The 23,527-nt window shown below is 42.6% G+C and overlaps 1 protein-coding gene across 1 annotated transcript; it reads left to right on the forward strand.

The window, feature by feature from the left end:
• Positions 1-6,314: 6,314 nt before the first annotated feature.
• LOC146571533 (olfactomedin-4-like) lies at positions 6,315-21,770 on the forward strand. The gene is made up of 7 exons (XM_085281308.1): positions 6,315-6,460; positions 6,584-6,706; positions 6,775-6,993; positions 10,989-11,142; positions 20,234-20,461; positions 20,883-21,051; positions 21,131-21,770. The coding sequence occupies exons 1-7, from the start codon at positions 6,407-6,409 to the stop codon at positions 21,564-21,566; spliced, it is 1,383 nt and encodes a 460-aa protein (XP_085137434.1). The 5' UTR covers positions 6,315-6,406; the 3' UTR covers positions 21,567-21,770.
• Positions 21,771-23,527: the final 1,757 nt, after the last annotated feature.

Genomic DNA, 23,527 nt, shown 5'->3' on the forward strand with positions numbered 1-23,527 from the left:
GATTGTAGATGGCTGTAGCTTGTAATTACAACAGGTTTAGACTGCTATCGATAAACAAAATATAATAAAGAAACATCTAAGACATGTATTTATCAACATAATTTTAAAAAAAACTTTTGAAATAGACGGTACCAATTATTTTGAGTCACCTTTTTCACTAACTATGTATTTATACACCTCTCTGTATTTAATTATTAGTTATTATTGATATCTGGCTCTCCACAGCGTTTCTTCGTCCTGTCTTCCTCCCCTAACCCAAGCCGGTCACGGCAGAGGCCTCCCCTCCCCACCATGAGAATGGTTCTGCTGGAGGTTTCTTCCTGTTAAAAGGGAGTTTTTGTTCCCATCGTTGCCAAAGCTGGACTGTGTGCACTAGGCAGGAATGGAGGACCCAATGTGCAGACACCAGGAGGTAAAAAGTGCACTCAAAACAGTTTTATTGCTCAACACGAACGTAACTAAACTGAAAAGAAAGGGAGCTCATGACACAGACCAAGGAAAACATAAGGCTTCAATACACAGAGGGATAACGAAGGAATGACACACAAGAGGAGAGCACAGCTGGGAGTCATCAGACATAACGAGACCGAGGGGGAGCAAACCTGAAAACATTAACATGGGACACAGACTGTCAACGTAAAACAGGAAATATAACGCAGTAACGTGGACATGACACTGAGACAGACATGACAAAAGCATAACACTGAACACAGGGAAGGCATATAAACAAAACCTAAGACTGGAAATAAGGAGACACTAAAGAACTTGGGGAGCAAGAAATAAACAGAATATAACAGAATATAGATGAACAAAATCAAAACCACTGGATCACCAGACCCAGGTACCCTAACAAAAGCACTTTGCTCGTGGGGGTCCTATGATTGTAGGGTTTTCTCTATTATCTTTTCAATGTTGTAGGATCTTTACCTTACAATATTTAGTGCAAAAGTGATTTATAAATGAATGTGCTGTATAAATAAAATTGAATTGAAGTGAATGTAGTCTTGGTTAATATCACACATTATCCAATATTACCATTAGTATGTACTGTAAACTTAACATTTTTTAAAGTCATGAAGCTGTTTTTGAAGTGGTAGCAGAAAATGATTGGACTGCTTTTGTTGGAGAACAAAGAATCAACAGTTTTGTTTTAGTAACTGAAATTTGGCCTATGGTTAGTTTGTGATTTTTTTCATTTAATTTATTTTTCAACTGTCTAATTATTTGTTTGTCACTCAGGTGACAAACAAATAATTATTTGGAAACATCTAAAAACTTTTTACATTTTTTCCTATAAGGTCTTTTTTTGCTTATCAGAGCCAGGGTTTGGGTTGATGACGACTCAGGCCTCACAAGGTTAACTGCTTACTAATTCATGTTCAGTAGGAGGCTGGAGTTAAGCTAAGAGATGAGGTACTACTAGAGAAATAGACCCACATGCATATTTTTGGACTGTGGGAGGATGCTGGGTGTCCAGACAAAACCCACTCAGCATTTGCAGCATGTAAACCCAACAGAGAAAGACCCCAGCTGGGTGGCAGATTTCATATATACAATCATGTAATATATGTGTATTTAAACCAGAAAAAAATGCCTGTCAGTCTAGTTGAAGAAATTTTAGATGTAACTGTACAGAGCGATAGCAATATCGGAAAGAAGGAACACAGTTCCTCTTCTGTTTTCCCTCCTGTTGGGTTTCGTAGTTGTTGATTTCTAGTTGTTTTTCTCGGCTTCTCTGTATTTCTTAATTTTTGCCAATAATTAAGAAAGAGAATATGATAAAGGATATCCAATTTAGTACAGTTAATCAATCAATAAAAAAGTACAAATAAATTAAATAGCTTGAACCTTTTGGGGAACATATCAGTTTGTGTGGACAAGTAGATGTGAAGACTGCATTATTTTAACAAATCTTTACACATTATGAAAGTCACAAAGCTTACCATGCACAAAAATGTGGTAGTAGCTAACACACTGCACAGGTAGAAAACCCCAGAAATTAAAATCTATTTCAAATGGTTCAGTTGTACCACGTGGCTATTTTACACTCTCAGTGCAGAATGTTCACTTTCTGTTCCCAAAACCTGCATCGATTACTCTTAGAGTGATGAAAAACAATCAAATAAACATGTTTTTTTTCTTCTGGTGAAGATGTGGGTATTACTTTTTCTTTTTATTGCACAAGAAAACAAGAGCATGATGGGAAAGTGCAAACGGTGTCCAGGAAAGAAACAAAACTCTATTAACTAAGTTCCTTGTTCCTTTTCAAGCATCTGCACAAAGTTGTTTGTGTTGGCTGACCCGATCCAAGCTGTCGGAGCCTGATCTTCGACATGTAACCAAAGACATTCAGTATTGTAGTCTTGTAGTTCGATCTTGTAGTGGGATTTCTACCTGGACCAGGAATTTTTCTTCAACAAAAGAATTCCCGTAGCAAGTGGTTTAAAATGTCTTTCGGCTGGTTTACAGCTCTTTTTTTGTCTTATTGTCTTCATATACAAACACAAACACTAAAAGATAGGTCTTATCTATGTTCTCATTAGAACAAGAACTGTGTGAGTGTGTGGGACTGTCTGAGACAAAGATAAAGTCTGCACTGGACTATACATCTACATGTGATATGGTCAAAGAGCATGGTGTGTACCAAAATGTGATAACAAAAGCCAGATTTAAATATAAAATTCAAATGGTGCAATTGGTCACACTGTGGCTGTTTTGTGGCAATTCGTTGCATTCAGTGTACAAGAGTCACTTTTTGTTCCTGAAGGAATTTCATGATTTTTTTTAAATGAAAAAAGTAGATGTATTAGTCACTGTTCCCAGCTTTTGGATTGGTTTTGCATCTTCCGGTCACCACACACAGACCGTGGGTTTCACAGCCTAAAAAGCAACATTATGACATTATATCACATAGCATAAACTTTACAACATGTAGGATGTAATATCTTATATAAAGTGTATTCTTTTGTTGTCATCCAAATAGGCGGCACCATATGCAGCGTGTGGACACAGCACCTGGTCCATGAGGCGCTGGAAAGTATCAGGGGCTCAGAACAAGCCAAACGAAAGTGTGACAATTATTTTATAGTCAATTATTTTGAACAATTTGCCTCTTATGCTCAGGTAACCCCTAGGGCCGTCAATGCGCCATCACGCCAGGCCGCATATCAAAATGGTGCTCACCAGAGAAGTGGTTTCTGTCATGATCCAAGTGAGTGGTGGGTGTATCTTTGGGGCTTCCAGTGTTTTTTCCTGGGTCACCCTGGGTCTCCCAGCGGACATGTCCCAGTCACTCGCACCTCCAACATGCCTGCACTGGCGCTCGTGCGGGTCTCGGCTAGTAAGGCACAATGTCTGCAGTCGCTGAGACCTGTGGAGAAATGCAAATGGAAATGGGTTAATGTCTGCTCATGCCCTGGAGTCTCCCTCTCGTAGCTGGAACGGGCCAGCCCCCGAGCCTTGGCAAGCTGGCTGGAAGGTGCACTGGACCCACACTTGGGTCTGTGGGAAGCCACGCGATGATCTGCTCCAACCAACAACAGAAGAGAATTGTCTTCTGCAAACATAATAGGGAGTACATTTTTACAGACATTTTTTAAAGTCATTAATTTAAATTAAAAATAAGAGAGGGTCCAAAATGGAACCTTGGGGAACCCCACATACAAGTTTAAGTCTATTGGAATTCTGGTTATTAATAGAGACATATTGTTCTCTTTTAAAAAGGTAACTATGAAACCATTCAAGAACAATATTCCAATGTTATTAAATTTTATTAAGAGAATTTAAAAATTAACTGTGTCAAACGCCTTTGGCACATCTAGGAATATACCCAGAAAATATTTTTCGTCATCTAAATCTGTTGTAATTTTAACTACTGTAGACCTGTAGAAGAGCCATAGGCATTTTTTTCTCTGAATCCATACTGGTGATTATACAATATATTACTATCAGACAGATGTTTTGAAATTCTTGTGTGAACTAATTTTTCAAGTACTTTGAAGAGAACAGGTAACACGGAAATAGGCCGATAGTTACTAAAGAAACTAGTATATTCCAAGTTTGAATAAAGGAATTACTTTAACTACTTTTAAATCCCTTGGTACAATACCTATTTTTAAGAACAAAGAAAGAACGTGTGTAAAGGGTTCAACAATAAGAGGATCTACTTTCTTAATAAGACTAGCTCTTATCTCGATGTGGCCTGGAGCAACGTCTTTCATTTTAGTATTATTTGCAAAATCTTTTTAGGAGTTGGACGGTCAAACACACCTAAACAAGAATAGGTGTCATTGTCATGTGTCTGCAACCCAGTGTTTTGTGTTTCTAGTTTAAGTTTCATTCTGGGAATTGTGGTTTTCTGTCTTGTATTTCCTGTTTTACTTTGGAGAGTCCCACGTTCAGCTGTGTCTCCCTCCTGTGTGCCATTTCCTTCTTACCTTGTGTGTCTATTTAGTGCGTTGTTTCCTCTGTTCTTCGTCGGAGTGTCTGTGTATCATGCCTGTCTGTCATCCCCAGTGTTTCATGTGCCACATTCCCGGTTGTAAGGTTCTGTTTTCTATGTTCCCCATGTTGTTATACTTAGCTTTACCCAGTTTAGGTTTAGTTTGCTTCCTTCAGTTTTCCTCTGCTTTTGTTTCTGTAGTGTTTCATCAGGCAAAGTAAAGGCTTGTTTTCCGTTTGAGACACTCTCTCCTGCATCATTGTCTGCGCTTGGGTCCACACCTCTCATCTCCAAACCTTTACAATAATTGTGCTAAACTTTTTTGTAAATGGCATTGCGTGATATTACAATGTTTTTAGCTAATGAAGGGTCAACATTACCAAAAAAGTATCAAGCAAAATACTGAAATTCTTAATGCCATTGGATAGTTCAGATGGAATACTTCCAGAGTGTTCTTTATTTAGCATTTCATTAATGACATTCCATGTGTTTTGAACATTTTTACATGATTCCCCTGACTTTTCAGAACAAAAATTTTCTTGGCTAGTTTTAATTTTTTAGTAAACTGATTTTTATATTTTTTATAATATGAAATACTAAAGGAAGACATTTTAGAGTAAGGTGAATAGTAACATCCTTATTATCAACAAAATCAACGTTGTTATGAATAGAAATAGAAACACCTTCCACATTTTGTTTTCTCTACATAGATGTACATTATATTGAAGTAATGACAAAAACTGTGCAATGTCATCTTTAAGCCAAGTTTCATTCAGTTAAACTTTGCATAAAGTTGTTCACTTTCTGTTCCTAAAATCTGCACCTTCCATTACTCCTAGAGTGATGCAAAACAATCAAACAAACAAAAATGTTTTTTTCTTCTTGCACACCTGCCCTACCATCAGCTGATTTCAGTTTGTATGCTGAGAGGAATAAAATAGCACCGCTTTATTGCACAAGAAAACAAGAGCATGATAGGAAAGTACAAACTGTGTCCAGGAAAGAAACAAAACTCTACTATATTGCTAACACAACTTTGTTTCTTTTTCAGATCTGCACAAAGCTATTTGTGTTAGCTGACCCCAGCAAAGCTGCCAGAGCCTTACCTTCAACATGTAACCATAGACATTCAGCATTGTAGTCTTGTAGTCTAATCTTCCAGCCTAATTTCTAAATGGACCAGTTTTGACAGGAGAATGGCGCTGGCAGGTGGTTAAAAATGTCTTTGGGCTTGTTTCCAGCTCTTCTTAGAGCTCTTGTGTTATTGGCTTTATGTTCAAACACATGCACTAAAAGATATATCTTATCCGTGTCCTCATTAGGACAGTGACCGTGTCAGTGTCTGGGACTGTCTGAGACGAGAAGAAAGTCTGCACAAGACTGTACATTTATATGTGATACAGTTAAAAGAGCTTAGTGTGCACCAAAATGTGGTAGTGGCTAACATACTGTATGAATAACAAAACCCAGAATTAACTATAAAATTCAAATAGTTCATTTAGTGTATGACCATGACTTTCTTTTCCTGATAGAATTTCATGAAAAAATAACAAAAAAAAAAAAAAATGAATAAAATACATCCATTAGTCACTGTTCACAGCTTTTGGATTGGTTTGCATCTTCCTCTCATCACACATAGACCATAGGTTTAACAGTGACTCAGAGTTTGAATCCTTTAGCTGTTATTTGGTACTTTATTAAATGTGAGATATTTATTTTGTATAGCTGAAGATGCTTTTACTGTCATTTCCCATGCTTAAGTGCAAATTCTCTGTGTTGCTGTAATCCAAATCAGAAAATAGAGAAAACAAAGCGATGGATAAAAATGCAAACACACCCACATCCACTTCCTCATATCCACAGGATAGTGGGAGTGTTTGCAAGTTAGAAGGTGCTGCTGCAGTCCCAGTGCCACAATCAAACACTTTAGAGAGGGTTTTGTTCAGCTCTGCTCTCTGATTCACCATGAAGCTGTACATGATCATTCCACTGTGTGCTGTGCTCACATTCACCCAACAGGTAAGAAATACTGAAGACTTCATTTCAATGAAAAAATATCTATTTTCTATTAAGTAAAAAATGTAAAATACCACTAAATGTGATGTTCTGCTTATTTCACTTGCCAGTTAATCTATCTTTCAGGTGTCTCCACTAGAAACATGTGCATGTGAGCTGAATAACTCAGAGAAGGCATTCCCTCATGAAAAACTCAGGATAGTTGAAACCAATGTATCAGACTGCAACAGCAACATCACCCCAGAGAAGGTAACTAGTCTTTTAAAGCTCTCATACTGTTTGTCTCCATTCCTGGTTAATCACTGCTGCCTCTGCAGACTGTGGAGCTGGAGAGTCTGCTGCTGGGGTTGGAGCATCGCCTCTCCCAGCTGAACAAAGATGTGCTGATCCTGGAGAAGGAGGATGACAGAGAGCTGTATGGAGTTCTCAGCTTGTATGTTATAGAGAATGAAATGACTGAGATCAAGCAGCTGATTGACAAGCTCAACAGCACCACCCAGAAACACCAGATCCTCACTGCTAACGCCACTAAACAGGTAGATTCACAACCACATGCTGCAAAATGCTGACATCATTCTAAAGATTACTACATCACTGTATCTTTGTCCCAGCTGAGTGTTTTCATGAGAAAAGTGAAAAACACTCATATTATACGTTTTCACAATTTATTATTAGACGGTTGCAATTTCAAATTTGGCTTACATGGCACCATGGACCTGTGGCTCAAAGAGAAAAGCAGTAAACACTTTTATTGAATCTGGTAAAAAAAAATGCAGTAAAAACAATGTGGTAGTGCAGCTGCCTTCTCTTCTAAAACTCCACATCTGTCCACCATGAGTGAGGCTTGCATGGGTGGTTGCTCAAGAATTGTGCCTTGATATGGTGGAGGTGAGCTTGTCGGCAAAGGTGGACCAGAGTGGAGCCATCTAGAGCTGCTTTTCTGGCCTCAGTTACCTTGAGAATGAGGAATGTTCTTTGTTTGAGAGTGTTTGGGGAGGTATAAAATAGTTCAGGGCGGTGTCCTTCCTAAAAAACGTTTTCTGCAGTGTTTTTCTTTTTCTTTTGATAAATCTCACTTCAAAAGACGAGCTCAGCTGGTGGTTGCAATTTTATTTAAGATTTTACACAACACAATGTCTGTGAAGGTTCTCAGTCATCCAGGTCATCGTAGTCTAAGGAGCTTAGCTTCCCTTTAATCATCGTTTGACACATTGTTGTTATTGTCACCAGAAGATTCCAAGATTCTGCAGACCCCCCCTCCTTCCACCAGATGGAGCCAGATAGCACTTGAGCTCAGTCCTGCCACTAGTTGGCACTAATTTTTTTTACCTGTAATATCCTCTTTGCACAAACGGTGTCGCACTCTAATGAATAGACCATTTCTTACTACTTTGTCTTCACTTTTCCTCTGCGCTGTTCACTTCCAGTTTACCGGAGGTGTGCAATTCTCAGACAAAGACTTAAGGAGGAAAATCAGAAAGAAAGTGCAAGAACAACAATGAACAAAGACATACATTTAACCCAGGTTATTGTTTTTATGGGTAGTACAATATCTCAAACAGCTTTAAACACATGGGCTATCAAAGAATTATTCAAGATTTAAGAAGTTTATTGTCATATACACTGCAAAACACAAATGCTTACGCTGAGCAATGAAATTGTTATTTTGCAAGTTCCCTACAAACAACTAAATAAAAAAATAACTGAAATAAGTTAGAATAAACCCCAACTGACTCTAAGCATGGCAAGGGTACTCCGCAGATGAATTGCGCCATTTTAGAGACACGCTGGAGAGCCTTCCTTTCCTGAATGGTGTTATTTCCATTCCCGGAGTTTGTCAGAATACTCTCCACTGTGCGTCTGTAAAAGTTGCTGAGCAGTTTGGAGGGTAATCCAAATTTTTTCAGCTTTCTTAGATAAAAGAGTTGTTGTTGAACCTTCTTGATGATCTGCTGTGTGTTATGGGTCCAGGTGAGATCCTCACTGATGTGGGTACAAAGAGATTTGAATGTCTTCACCGTCTCTGAAAGAAATCTCCGTCCCGGGTTTCTCCGTGGATCGGGTTTCCTCCAAGGCGTGAGCACCGATAAGCAGAGTTTTGACCTTTCCTTATAAGATTCCTAATTATTCAAAGTAACACTCAGGTATGCCGTTCAGCAGGTTAGTTACGACGTCGGGAGCAGTTAGGAGAACAAAATGATACAGAGACTGTTCAGGTTGCTCTCCCACAATCAACTCAAAGGTTTATTCAGTATACAACAGTTTATATAGAGGAAAAAAAGGTTCGTGTGTCAGCAGGTTCTCAGTTCAAACCGGTACAGACCAAATAAGGAAACGTCTTCCTGCCTTCTGAGCAAAGAAGTATCCTTTGTGTAGTTTATCAGTTCAGCTACAATTTATGATCATTCCAGCAAAATACACTCCTAGACATAGAATACAGAGTTCTTTCATTAGTGAATTCTGAAACAAACCACCTGGCCTTTAACAAGCTCTTTTCTAAAGGATAAGGAAGGGAGGATGGGAGTAAGGAAGTGGTCTCGTCTCTGTGGTATTTTCGACCTTGGGGTACCAGCCTGTGAGTCTTACACATTAATTCTTGGGTCACAGAGAAAGAGAAAAACAACTAGTAAATGGGCCTTATTGAGTAACAGTTTTCCTGTATAATATCACTATAAAACAATATCCTGTAAATGCTACCATGGTATCAAAATATCACAACAGTTCCCTCCTTTTATCATGAAATGATAACATAGTATAAAGACAGAATGTAATAACATAATATAAAGACAAATCATAAATGTGAAACAAATCATAAATGTAACTAGTCCTTCGAGTAAGCTTAATATCAAAAAAAATTTTAAAAGAAGAAAAGAGAAAGAAGAAAACTTCATTCTCTTCTTGGACAATCGAGTAATTCACAACCTAATGCTCAATACATACATCAGGATCATCATTGATGACATCTGGCACATAATCTGGGTCAATTTGTGCCAATTGCAAATACATTGAAGTAGCTGTACTACTAGCTATACGGGTTATCATTGAGCGTACACAGGGTATCACACAACAGTCTCCACCTGAGTCCCGTTGATGTATAGTGAGGCGTGCTGGTCTCTCCTCATCCTCGGGTCAACAATCATCTCCTTAGTCATCATGATGATCATCTCCCATCAACAAAATTAATGATGGAGGTGTTGTACTGGGAAGAGACACAGTTCTGGGTGAAAAGGGTGTCCAGGAGTGGATTGACCACATAGCCTTGGGGGATCCCTGTGCTCACTATCTTTACACCATTGAGTATCTTAGTGAGGAAGTCCAGGACCCAGCGACAGAGGGAGGGTGTCAGTCCAAGAGTGGAGAGCTTTCCCAACGGTCTGTTTGGAATGATGGTGTTGAATGCAAAACTCTAGTCTGTAAACAGCATTTGAATGTAGGTGTCCTTATTTTGGAGGTCTGAAAGGGCTGTTTGGATGGTTGCATTAACGGCGTCTTCGGTAGAAAGGTTCTTACCATATGCAGAGGATTGCAGAGGATCTAGTGTGTCCGGGATGGTATCTTTGATATGGGACTATCCTCTCAAAACACTTCATTACAGGTTCAGACAGGTTATGTTGTTTTTCTTGGGGAGGTGGTTGACTTGAAGCATGTGGGCACAGCTGACTGGATGAGGGATAAATTAAAAATGTCTGTAAACACCTCACCGAAGAGCAGACCCTCAAAGCATGGCTTAGGATGTTGTCACGACCGGCTGCTTTTCGGGGGTTAGTCCTCCTCAGAACCTTGCATACTTCAGTCAAAGTCACAGTGAGTGAAGAGCTGCCTCTACTGGTAGAATCCCTCTGTGTTGGTTGGTGTTTAGGGTATTGAAACAAGCGTAGAACTCATTCAGCTCATCTGGTAGTGCATTGTGTTGTGTGGGGAGAACACCCTGTATCACATCAAGAACTCCACCGATTACACCGACAAGGCCCAGAAATTTACCCTGGATCCAGATGAAACCATGGTGTTCTTTGATGTAGTCTCTCGCTTCACATGCATACCCACCACGGAGGCAGTGGAGACTGTAGCCTCAGTAACCGCAATTGTGACTACCTTTCAATTAGGGCCACCAGTCCAGGTAGACCATCGCCCTCACACATTCCTCAGAAAAGAAGGCTTCACTCTGTTTATGTCTTAGTATCTGAGTGTAGCAGTCTAAATCCCAAATTACTCTGCAATGCATATCGGTTTGCGATGAAGGATACAACATAAATGCATGATACAAATTATGAGGTAATTGTGTAATATAAGATAATGGGTGTACATGAGCCTTAAAGATAAAACATTAATTCTACACCCCACAAATCTATATCTGATACATTTAAAAATTTTGGGATTAAATGCAAGCTAAACAGACATTCATTTGTTGTTGCATTTAGTAATTGTTTAAATAAATTGTACAAAAAAATTGTAAAATAGATATAGAAATAGATTTTTAACTGATGCCTGTTGCTCTTTTCATGATTTTGTAAACAATCCAAAATTGTCTCAGCTGGAGAACTTGAAAACAGAGATGCAAGAGCTGGAGAAGTTCGACACCATGCAGGTGATAAAGGGACAACAAGCCATTGCTGCTCTGAAGGTTGATCTACGCAAGTGCAGCGAAAAACTGAACACTACTGTCGCACCCACTGAGCCTCCACAGGGTGAGTCAATCAAGCAGTTTTTAAAAAAAAAAAAAGATTGTTTATTTGTTTCTCTTTTCCTGGTGGGGGTGGGAACCAATTATTGGGGGTTGGAGCAATTAATAATCTTTTCTTGTAAATTCATATTGCCTAGTAGCATGAAATCATTTGTGTCCATACCAACTTGACTGATCTTTACATTAAGCCAAGGTAAGCTTAACTAAGCTAATGTAAGATAAGATAAATATGGAGAAGATCACTGAAGAAAATAACTTCTAAAGATGTCTGTGAAGGTTCTCAGTCATCCAGGTCATCGTAGTCTAAGGAGCTTGGAAAGAAAAGCGTCTGGACTTCTTTGAGTTGCTTGAACACCCACTCCTCAGTCTGAATCTACACAACTCAGAGAAGAACACACACCTGAGGACAGTCAGGAAAAATGGGAGAAGAACTTTTCAGACCGGAATCTCACTGAACCTGAAAACAAAGTATTAGCCAAAGGACTCAATTTTGCCATTGTTCCGCAACAGTTGCCCATAGTGGACCTCATCACAGCCACAGAAACTGCCATACGGATTAACAAATCATCACAGACAGAAGCAGAGCAAATCAGAATGAAAGTCTCCGCCACCCTCTCCAGTGCCAAAGTCCCTCCGTCTAACCTCACATTACAAGAAAAGAAGGCCGTCACTTTCCTGAGCAAAGACCACAACATCACTATATCAGTGACAACAATACCTACGAAGCCTTAAAGCGAGACCCCACAAGCAGCTACAAAAAGAAAGTTTTCAAGACCTTGAAAGGGACAAAATCACTGACCGCGTTACATATCACCGCCTTTACCCGCCTTTTCTGGTTTTCCTGACCCCATGGATCCATCATCTTCGTCGAATAGGCCGCTGTTTGTGCTGGCCTCATCCAGCTCTGAGTCTAGGTGATGTCTGATGAAGTGGAGACCCGTGGAAAGATGTAACGTTTGCAAAAGAATTAGGTCGGGGCTTATTGTGCTGCCAAGCTGCAGATGTTTGTTTGGAGCTAGCCTCCAAAAGCTGGCCATACACTGTGCAATTCTTGGCCCATTTTGAACCGATTTTTCAGTCGCGCAACCGTTTTGGGGATCGGCCCGTGTTTTGCCTTTATCGTGTGTGCATCGTGTAGTATACATGGGGTAACGATAAGCAGTTAACACCTCACAACCAGCTCCCAATCATCAATCGTACGGTCGCATGATAATCAAACCTGTTTGAAATCCTGTCGCCCCTCAACACAGTCTGTCACACTGCGCACGCACAAACACAGAAATGAAAGAGAAAAGGTGGAGCAGCACGGCAGTGCAGCATGTGATCTGGACACAAGAGATGGAGGCACAACTTGTAGGATGAGGCAAGCTCATCCGAGTACCTAAGCGTAGAGCTGCCACCCAGGCAAAAGAAAAATAGAGCTATATCACGTTATAACGTGAAAAGTATATTGTTAGAACAATAAACGTTTCACGTTATAGCGTGATATAGCTCTATTGAACAATATAATATCACATTCATATTATATCTGTCACGGCGAGTGAGATGAGCCGTGTGGAAAATAAAGGAGGATCCAAACGCAGGCACTTGTATGGGTGTGAGGGTGGTTTATTAAACACAAAAAGGAAATGGACAAACGGCGAACGGAGCAATGACTAAACTAAACTGGAGACAACTAAACTACTGAATACAAACCGGAACTCAAACATGAAGCAAGGTGGACGACGGTACAAGATGGTGACGGCAGGGAAACACACAGATGACGCAGGGTGGAAACACAGACGGACCAGCAACAACGACGACTGAAGACATGACTTAAATACACAGAGAATCACAGAGGAATTACACACAGGTGGTGGACACAGCTGGGAATAATCAACAAGACGAGACAAAGGTAAAACTGAACACACTCACATGAGACGCAGACCTTCACAATAAAACAGGAAACAAAACACACTTTACTAAGACACAGACTAGACAGAGACAGACTTGAAATGACATACGAAACTAAACCCACATCTTAAACCCAGATAAACAGAACATGGAACTCTAATAATAGACATAAACATTACCATAACATGACAAGAAAACAAGAACACAATCCCTGATGCAAACTTAAATCAAAACACAATAAACTCAAAATACTGGGTCCAACGGACCCAGAACCGTGACAGTACCCCCCCTCTAAGGGCTGGCTCCCGACAGCCCTAAACAAAACAAAAAAAGCAGGAAGCACCAAGCCAGGGCGGGCGGAGGGGGTCCAGGAAGGAGGGTCCGAAACAAAAAACAAGGAGCACAGAGTCCAGAACCAAAACACGACTGTTCACTAGTCCATAACACAGTCAGGAGGCCAACTGTGCACACGGCAACGGCGGCGACGGGCAAACAGTTCAGGAGGCCGACCGTGCACACGGCAACGGTGGCGACGGGCAAACAGTTCCGGAGGCCGACCACGTGGAAGGCAGTGGCGGCCACCGAGCAGGTCCGGAGGACGGCCGCGATGCCAGCGGCGGCAACGAACACCTTCCGGAGGCCGTCCCCGAAGGCCATGACGCCATCTTAGAGGCCCGGAAAACGGCCGGCAGAGGCGAGGCGGAACGGGTCGAGCCGGCACCGACGGCGGCGTGGCAACCACAGGACCAGACGAGGCAAGACCAGACGAGGACGAAGCAGTGGCTGGACCAGACGAGGACGAAGCAGTGGCTGGACCAGACGAGGACGAAGCAGTGGCTGGACCAGACGAGGACGAAGCGGAGGCTGGACCAGGCGATGCTGAAGACACGGAGGCTGGACCAGGCGATGCTGAAGACACGGAGGCTGGACCAGGCGATGCTGAAGACACGGAGGCTGGACCAGGCGATGCTGAAGACACGGAGGCTGGACCAGGCGATGCTGAAGACACGGAGGCTGGACCAGGCGATGCTGAAGACACGGAGGCTGGACCAGGCGATGCTGAAGACACGGAGGCTGGACCAGGCGATGCTGAAGACTCTGATGACGCTGGACCAGGCGAGGATGAAGACCCTGATGAAGCTGGACCTGACGAGACAGAGGCTGAAGCGGAGGCTGGACCAGACGAGGCTGAAGCGGAGGCTGGACCAGGCGGCGGCGTGGGCAGAGCTGAGGCCGGACCAGACGTGGATGACGGCAGCAGGACGGCTGCGGAACCTGACGTCAGCGGGACGGTAGGCGGTGAAGTGGATGTTGATGATGATGTGAATGCTGTAGGCAGTAGCGTGGATGCTGCAGGCGGTGATGTGGATGGTGATGATGTAGGAGTCACAGGGGGTGATTCAGCAGATTGTAGCTGAGCAAACCTCCCCGGACCGCCAGCAGACGTGAGGGCATGCTGGCTGGGTCCTCCAGGACCCTCAGCTGGCGAGGCGTGGTGCTGGACGGGCTCCTCGGGCCCGCCAGCAGACGTGGCTTGAGGCTGGACGGGCTCCCCTGGCCCGCCAGCAGACGTGGCTTGAGGCTGGACGGGCTCCCCTGGCCCGCCAGCAGACGTGGCTTGAGGCTGGACGGGCTCCCCTGGCCCGCCAGCAGACGTGGCTTGAGGCTGGACGGGCTCCCCTGGCCCGCCAGCAGACGTGGCTTGAGGCTGGACGGGCTCCTCGGGCCCTCCAGCAGACGTGGCTTGAGGCTGGCTGGGTTCTCCTAAACCCCCAGCAGACGACACTTGAGGCTGGCTGGGTTCTCCTAAACCCCCAGCAGACGACACTTGAGGCTGGCCGGGCTCCTCAGGCCCTCCAGCCGACGAGGCAGGACGCTGGCTGGGTTCACCTGAACCCCCAGCTAACATGACTTGAGACTGGACGGGCTCCTCAGGCCCTCCAGTGAAAGCAGTCTCTGAAGCAGCAGGTACGGAGACCTCTGCCAGTGTGGACACTGGCTGGGACTGAGCAGCATCGTGGCTAGACTCAGGCAGCAACAGTGGGATACAGTCCTCAGAGGGCTGAAAGTGTTCCCCAATACACTCAGCAGAGGACTGAGGCGGACGGGTGAACTCACTTGAGCTCTCAGGGGGTGCTGAGAGCCAAGACTGTTCAGGTGAGATCTCCGGTGAGGCTGCTGGTGCTGGCGTCTTGACCTCTAGGGGTCCAGAGTTGGCTGGTGACTGACACCCAGCCTCTGGGGAGGCCCTAGAGGGAGCAACTGTCTCTGACATGGCCAGCTTAAGAGAACCAGCAGATATTGTGGTGAAGTGTGTTCCCTGCTTAGAACGAGACAGTGAGGATGGAGGCTGAATGAACGAGTGGGTAGGCTGCTGAACTGGTGGCAACTGAGCTACAGGTGGCTGAACTGAGGGCAGCTGGGCTGCTGGCTGAACTGAGGGCAGCTGGGCTGCTGGCTGAACTGAGGGCAGCTGGGCTGCTGGCTGAACTGAGGGCAGCTGGGCTGCTGGCTGAACTGAGGGCAGCTGGGCTGCTGGCTGAACTGAGGGCAGCTGGGCTGCTGGCTGAACTGATAACTGTACTGCAGACCCAACGTTAAACTGTGGTGAAAGTGTGGATGGGAGAACATTATCAGGAAAAACACAGAGCGTGGGCATAGGAGAAACAGTCTTTGAAGCAGTGGCCATGGGTGAGACAGAAAAATCATTGTCATCCTCAGTAGATACGCAAAAAATAGTCCCAGAAACAACAGTCACAGAAGCAACAGAGTCAACAAAAGTGTCCCTTTCACTCACCACAGCCGGCTGCTCTGACATTCTGAACTCCGGCTGTGGGGTGCCGCGCCGGCGGCGCAAACGTCGCTTCCTCCGTGGAGACGGCTCCGATGGGCCGGGTAACTCCTCATCCGGCGGTACGGACGGCACGTCCTCCGTTGAAGCGAGTGGGCAAGCAATAGCGGCGGGGGGTTGGAGGTGTAGTTCGTGGAGGATGAAGTTTTGCACGAGCGGGTGCAGTGAGTCCAATAGCCAGGGATAATCAGAAATAAGCTGTTGCAGCCTGACTTCCAGAACGTAGAGAAACGCTTCTCCCTCATGCTCGAGCCACAGGTTGATTAGTTTTGACACTGCGTCCGTTATGAGCTTTCGAAGCTCTGTGGGTGGGGTGAATGCCGCTGGATCCATATCTGGCTGGTCCGTACTGTCACGGCGAGTGAGATGAGCCGTGTGGAAAATAAAGGAGGATCCAAACGCAGGCACTTGTATGGGTGTGAGGGTGGTTTATTAAACACAAAAAGGAAATGGACAAACGGCGAACGGAGCAATGACTAAACTAAACTGGAGACAACTAAACTACTGAATACAAACCGGAACTCAAACATGAAGCAAGGTGGACGACGGTACAAGATGGTGACGGCAGGGAAACACACAGATGACGCAGGGTGGAAACACAGACGGACCAGCAACAACGACGACTGAAGACATGACTTAAATACACAGAGAATCACAGAGGAATTACACACAGGTGGTGGACACAGCTGGGAATAATCAACAAGACGAGACAAAGGTAAAACTGAACACACTCACATGAGACGCAGACCTTCACAATAAAACAGGAAACAAAACACACTTTACTAAGACACAGACTAGACAGAGACAGACTTGAAATGACATACGAAACTAAACCCACATCTTAAACCCAGATAAACAGAACATGGAACTCTAATAATAGACATAAACATTACCATAACATGACAAGAAAACAAGAACACAATCCCTGATGCAAACTTAAATCAAAACACAATAAACTCAAAATACTGGGTCCAACGGACCCAGAACCGTGACAATATCTGAACAATATAATATCACATAATATCACATTGGTTGTGAGGTTGTTAGAACAATATACTTTTCACGTTATAACGTGATATAGCTCTATTTTTCTTTTGCCTGGGTGGCAGCTCTACGCTTACGTATCTGAGGCTTTTCAATGTAGCCTCACAAAATTATCACGACTACAACAACCATGAAAAGAGTTGGATGGACATTGCTGCTCAATCACAGCTGCCTTGTCAATGTTTTTCATTAGTAATTTAGCAAAGTTGATGGTGTGTGTGTGTGTGTCTGTGTGAGTAAAAGACAGAGAGAGGGAGAGCGAGTGACAGGTTTTGTATGATAAGCTTCATGTTATGGACGCACAGTTTGAGCACTCAGGTCGCATCAGAGTATCAGGCCCTGCATCGTGACCTATGAACTTCTAACCCCTGAGATTCAATTGTACAGTTTGAGCAGGAGCTGAATAACGTGACTGAAAAAAATCGCACAGTGTTTGCCCAGCTTAATGTAGACCGTTTAAACTAAACAAGCTGCTGTTTCACATATTAAACCCTGTCAGCCGCAGTATTGCCTTCTGTTTTAACAGTTAAAGCAGTAGAGACGAGCTGTTTGCATGCGCATTGAACTCTAGCATCATTAACCAGGCTAGCTGTTAGCTTATAGGTCATGTTAGCTAACCAGCGAGCAGTTAACAGGACAGCCGAAGCTGCACAAAACACCCACAAACTTATCTCACTACAACATAGCGCCGAAAATATGACAGCTGCTGTAACATAAGACTGACGTCCAGCTAACCAGAGCTAAAAAGATATTTAGAGAAAACTTACCGTTTCCTCAGGTTACACGAGTTGAGTTGTTTCACGCTGAAAAGTTGGTTTGTTTTGGCTCTCACTGAAGACACCGACACTGAAGACATAGCTGTTCCTTTGTTCTGCTTTTAAGCAAAACATTCTTTGTATATGAGGCCAAGGGTGTTCTCTTCAGCTCTAGCGTAGACTCTGCCATGTTTTCATGTTTCTTCTTTCCGTGTGTCCGCTACTTTGAAACGCTTGGGCCGCTCTGCCCGCCACAGTTTCAAACTGGTCATGTGACTGCATGGCCACATCTCATTGGTAAAAACTCCACTGGCAGCATGTTATCTAATGTGTTAAACAAATTTTTATTTTTGTTTTAAAGTAACGACTCGAATTGTGCAAATGTACCGTTAATGTACCGAGTAAAAGTACCGTTTCTTCTTCACAAATGTACTCAAGTAAAAGTAAAAAGTACCGTGCAAAAAAGGTACTTTAAAAGTACATTTTTTTCAAAAACGTACTCAAGTAAATGTAACGGAGTAAATGTAACTCGTTACTACCCACCTCTGGAGAGTACCCAGCCTCTGGTACAGATATGTAGACGACACCTGCGTCAAAATCAAAAGACAAGTGGAATCCTTCACTGCGCACATTAACGCCGTGGATAAAAACATCAAGTTCACCAGGGAAGACACAAAGGATAACTGTTTGCCTTTCCTGGACTGCGCTGTGCACATTGAAGAGAATGGCAACCTCAACATTGAAGTTTACCGGAAGCTCACACACACGGACCAGTACTTCCTCTTTGACTCCCATCACCCTCTGCAACACAAACTTGGGGTAATCAGGACCCTACACCATCGGGCAGAACATGTTCCCTCTAAGCCTGAAGAGAAAAAGAAGGAACACACACATGTAAAGGAAGCACTTAAAACATGCGGTTATCCTAATTGGGCGTTTATAAAGTCAGCAAAGAGGCACAGGAAAGAAGATCAGACACCAGGGAGGGAGGATAAGAAAGACAGACGCAACAACATTGTCATCCCCTATGTAGCCGGTGTATCAGAGAAACTCAGGAGAGTTTTCTCCAAGCATGACATCCCGGTGTACTTCAGACCCAGCAACACACACAGACAGAAACTGGTTCACCCGAAAGACAAAACTCCTAAACAAAAACTTAACAATGTGGTGTTTGCTGTACAGTGCAGCGAGGAATACCCAGAGCTCTACATCGGAGAGACCAAACAGCCACTTCACAAGCTCATGGCACAACATAGAAGAGCCACCTCCACGGGACAAGACGCAGCAGTTCATCTGCATCTTAAGTACAAAGGTCACTCTTTTGAGGATGCCAATGTTCACATTTTGGACAGAGAGGACAGATGGTCTGAAAGAGGAGTGAAAGAAGCCATTTACGTCCACTGTGAACGACCATCTTTGAACAGAGGCGGTGGTTTACGACACCAACTCTCTGCCATCTATAATCCAGTTTTGAGATCCCTTCCCAGACGCCTTAACGCCCACTCACATCCTGGGCCATCTGACCTCAGGAAATCACATGATCAGGTGGGGCCAGGTTTCACAATGAGCTCACCCGAAACCCTGGCTGATTGTGACCCACACCTGCTTTCACACCTTGGCTCATGTGATTAAGTAGAGGATCATCAGGGGGTCCTTTGCCCCTCTGTGGGGGGAAACTCCCACTGGGTTTAAATCTGGGACTCTCCACCATTTAACCCTTAGAACTGAAGAAGCTTCTCGGATGAGAGGTGAAACGTCTTCAAGCAACTCAAAGAAGTCCAGACGCTTTTCTTTCCAAGCTCCTTAAACTTCTAAAGATGACAAAAATTAAGGACTCAGTTGAATTGAAAATACAAAATAGGTGAAGTTCTTAATAAGACCAAATCTTGATCTGTCATTGAGTCAGAAAAGCTGAAACAAATGTGAGAAAAAGTGCTCAGCTGCATGTGGTGAGGATCCATTAATTATCCATTGCCTTTCACTAGAGTAATCAATCATCTCGATCGCCTGTGTCAGCTGATGAAAGAATCCAATCAGTGCATTGAAATTGGATTCAAATAGCAACAAGGAATCACTTGCACTGATAAACATGGCTATCAATAAGCTTTAAAATTAGGTAAATACAACCTCAAATAAAAATATGTGAAGTAAAAGGCTAGGTCCCAACCTCAACCGAACTTAGATGCTTGGCTGGGTCCTTCAGAGAGCTTTGCAACATTGCAAAGAAGAAGTCGACAAGATGAAAGAAACACATAATGTCATACAGAAAATCATTAATTCAAGTTATTTGTTCAAAAGGTAGTTACACAAGCTATCATGAATTGAACCGAATTCATTTAATAAATAATATAATAATAACAATTATTACTTTAAAGTAGTTGCAGTAAAAGAAAGCTCAATCGTTATATGATGAATAAACCCCAGCATGCATTGATAAAAGAATTTCTAGTTTGTCATACAAATAAATTTAAAAGGCCTGTTATAATATGCATTTCCTCCATAAAAGTAGCCTCACGGAGAACAGCTAACACACACTATACATTTCCCCTCAGGTACCTGTGCACGCAGCCGGCTTGTTAATGTTACTGAGCCAAAGGTCTACACAAAAGGAGAATATCCTGGCTCGTATGCTTACGGAGCCTGGGGTCGTGATCCCAGACCAGAGAAAGGCAAAGAGAGCTGGTATTGGCTGGTGATGTTGACATTGAGTAACGTACATGCCAACTATGTTCGTCTTTACAGCAGTCTGAGTTCTCTCATCATTGGAGTGAGCGTCCCAGGTAAGGAACTGCTCGCTTCTCTTTGTTTATTCCCCTACGAAATGTAAAAAACCCTTACTGTTTATACTGGGATCACACTGAAGTTGGTAAATTAGTAGTTTATTGAATCATTTGAATTTCCAAGAAAGAAAGAAATTAACCTGGAGGTTTGTTGTACGTTGGGTTACTGAATGTGTATGGAAAGGACCGTTTAAAGTTTGCTAGGTAACTACAATACCTAACTGTACCTAAAATTGAATTATGCAGACCACAATAAAAGTGACTTTACTCTTTAATATTATAAGAGAACACTGACATTTTCCTTACTTAAAGTGGAATAAAGTAAAGTGCACGATTTTTTTTAATTACTGGCACATTTCTGTGAAGCAAATTATAGTTTTAAACTATTAACATACGTTTATTCCTCCTTTTTCTTCTTCAGGTAACGTCCAGATCCACTCCTCAAACCCAACTACCAACACTATCCAGGGTCCAAATAATGTTCTGTATGGAGGGGCTTTGTACTACAACTGTTACAACCAAGATTATGTTTGTCGATTTAATCTCACCACTAAAAGTGTCACAACCTTACAACTACCAAAAGGCACCAGGTTTGTTACTCAACTTTGAAAATGTTAGTTTAAAGAATAACTATGACAGAAACTTTCACTGCTATCCTCTGTTAACCAGGTACAACTCAAAAGGTAACTTCTGCCATCTTGAGGAATGCTACCCATACACTGACCTGGACCTGGCAACAGATGAGTCTGGTGTCTGGGTGGTCTACACCACCACTCAGGACTTTGGCAACTTGGTTCTCTCCAAGCTAGAGGAGGGTGAAACACCAACACTTAGGCGTACCTGGCGCACTTCAGTCTACAAGCGGGCAGTGACCAACACCTTCATGGCGTGTGGCGTTCTCTATGCGACACGTTACATTAACAGGGAGGTCGAGGAGATCTTTTACTCATTCAACACCGTGACGGGACAGGAGAAGTTCAACATTGGCATCTTCATGAACAAAATGTCTACCAACATTCAAAGCCTAAATTACAGCCCTGTGGACCAGATGCTGCATGCTTACTGTGACTCCAACATGGTTTCCTACAAGGTGTTGTTTGGGTAAATTGATGTTGTTTCATTTCTGCAAAATTGATTGATCTCTATAAAAGTCTGAATTCAAAACAATTTTTTCTCAAGATGTTTCATGTTTAATGCATCACATTTCATAAACAATGTATTTCTCCATTAATCTAATTCTACCAGTGTAAATAAATAGTTCATTGTTGCCTTGTACTCTCTTTATTCAATAAAATCAATATTTCCAGTGTAGTGGTTTTAATGTTCAGAGTCAGTCTAACTATGTTATTATATCTTTTTTTATGTAAACATACAAATGTCATATTCTCATAAAAGTTACACGATTGTTGTTCTGACATTTGTGGAGAAATCCTTGCAGTGACATTAGCGTAGCAGTTATCTAAATAAGTAAATTAAATTCAAACTGATTATCAACTCGTTAGTTGTTGTACCAGTGTATTACTCTAAGTACTGGCTCTTTCCATGCGTGACATAAAAATCCTCTTTTTTCTGAATGCAGAAAACTAATCTATGATTAATTTTACAGACAATTTTTTTTTAAATGGCCACATGAATAAAAACATTCCTACTTTCTAATGGTATCTACCATTTACATTGTTTATGGAGATATTTGTGAAATATTCTCCAGCATTTACACTGACTAACCTTAACATTGTGTAACATTTAAAAATTATCCTTCAAGTATCTGATATTACACATTTTATAGTTCATAATTCAAGCGCAGACCACCAAGGTGCAATGGCCTACACTCAACTGATATGCTGTTGTGTTTATATTGTAAAGTAAAAACCCTATAATAATATAAAAAAAACCCAGAGAAACCCCAACAATCATATCGCTCCCATGAGCAGGTGATTTGGCGACAGTGGAAAGGAAAAACTCCTTTTTAACAGGAAGGAACTTCCAGCAGAACCAGGACAGGAGAAGGATGTCCATGTGCAGCAATGGAAGCAGATATGGAAGGTAAAATCCAAAGTGGTCCCAATGGTATAGGGCAATGTATTTTGATTTCCACCAGTGATTCGATTCAATTTTGACTAGGGATGGGTATCGTTTAGGTTTTATCTGATACCGGTGCCAAATCGGTACTTTTGAAACGGTGCCGGTGCTCAAACGGTGCTCAAACCGGTGCTTAAAGAATGGAGAACACAAAATTGGTCCAAAAACCTCTCATATTCAGCTGGTTTTTTGTAAAAAGATAACAATGTTAGCCTTTTCTGCAGCTATGGGGCATATATGGTATCACTCTTGGCTGGAAGCAGTGCTTAATCAATGGAAAAAACACAAACTTTGTCCAAAAACCTCTCATGTTTAACTGTTTTCCAATTCTTCTTTGGTCATTTTAGCCTTTTTGGCCAGGGTGAAGAGAGTATCTGGCATCAAACAAGAAGACAGCCGCATGTAGCTATGATGATGTTTGCTAGTTCACCTTACATGCATTAATGTAATAACGTGGTTAGCCTACTCAACGTAAATTACACACAAACAACATTAAGCTACTCACGCAGAGTAGAACGGCTGCTGCTGCCATCAAATACGGCGCATTTCTCGGCTTTTAAAAAAAAAACGCTATGCGTCGCCAGGTGTTTCATCGGATTCGAGGTGTTACTTCCTTTGACAGTATCACAGTATCAGCTTAAAGCACTTGTTGCAGGCTGCTGAGTTTGCATATTTTGCTGTGAAGTACAGCCAGACTTTTGACCGCTTCGCCTTGGGCATTTTTAATCTGTAGCTCTGCATAAAAGAACGTACGTACCTGGACCCGCCTACTATCCTCGGAAACGTAAAATGATTGGCTAGAAGTGTATCACAGCTCAGGAAAAAAAAGCACCGAAATAAAGCACCGAAATGTGCGCTGCTTTTCGGTCTGGTTACTACCGTTTATGTCAGAACCGGTGGCACCGGACACCGGTACCCATCCCTAATTTTGACACAGTCAATATTCACGGAAATATTATAATTCTGATCATTTATCTACAGGAAAGG

This window comes from Mchenga conophoros, linkage group LG7 (assembly GCF_057382185.1).
Source record: "Mchenga conophoros isolate Kocher_MC1m ecotype Shallow Benthic linkage group LG7, M_conophoros_male_GT1.1, whole genome shotgun sequence".
Lineage (NCBI taxonomy): Eukaryota > Metazoa > Chordata > Actinopteri > Cichliformes > Cichlidae > Mchenga > Mchenga conophoros.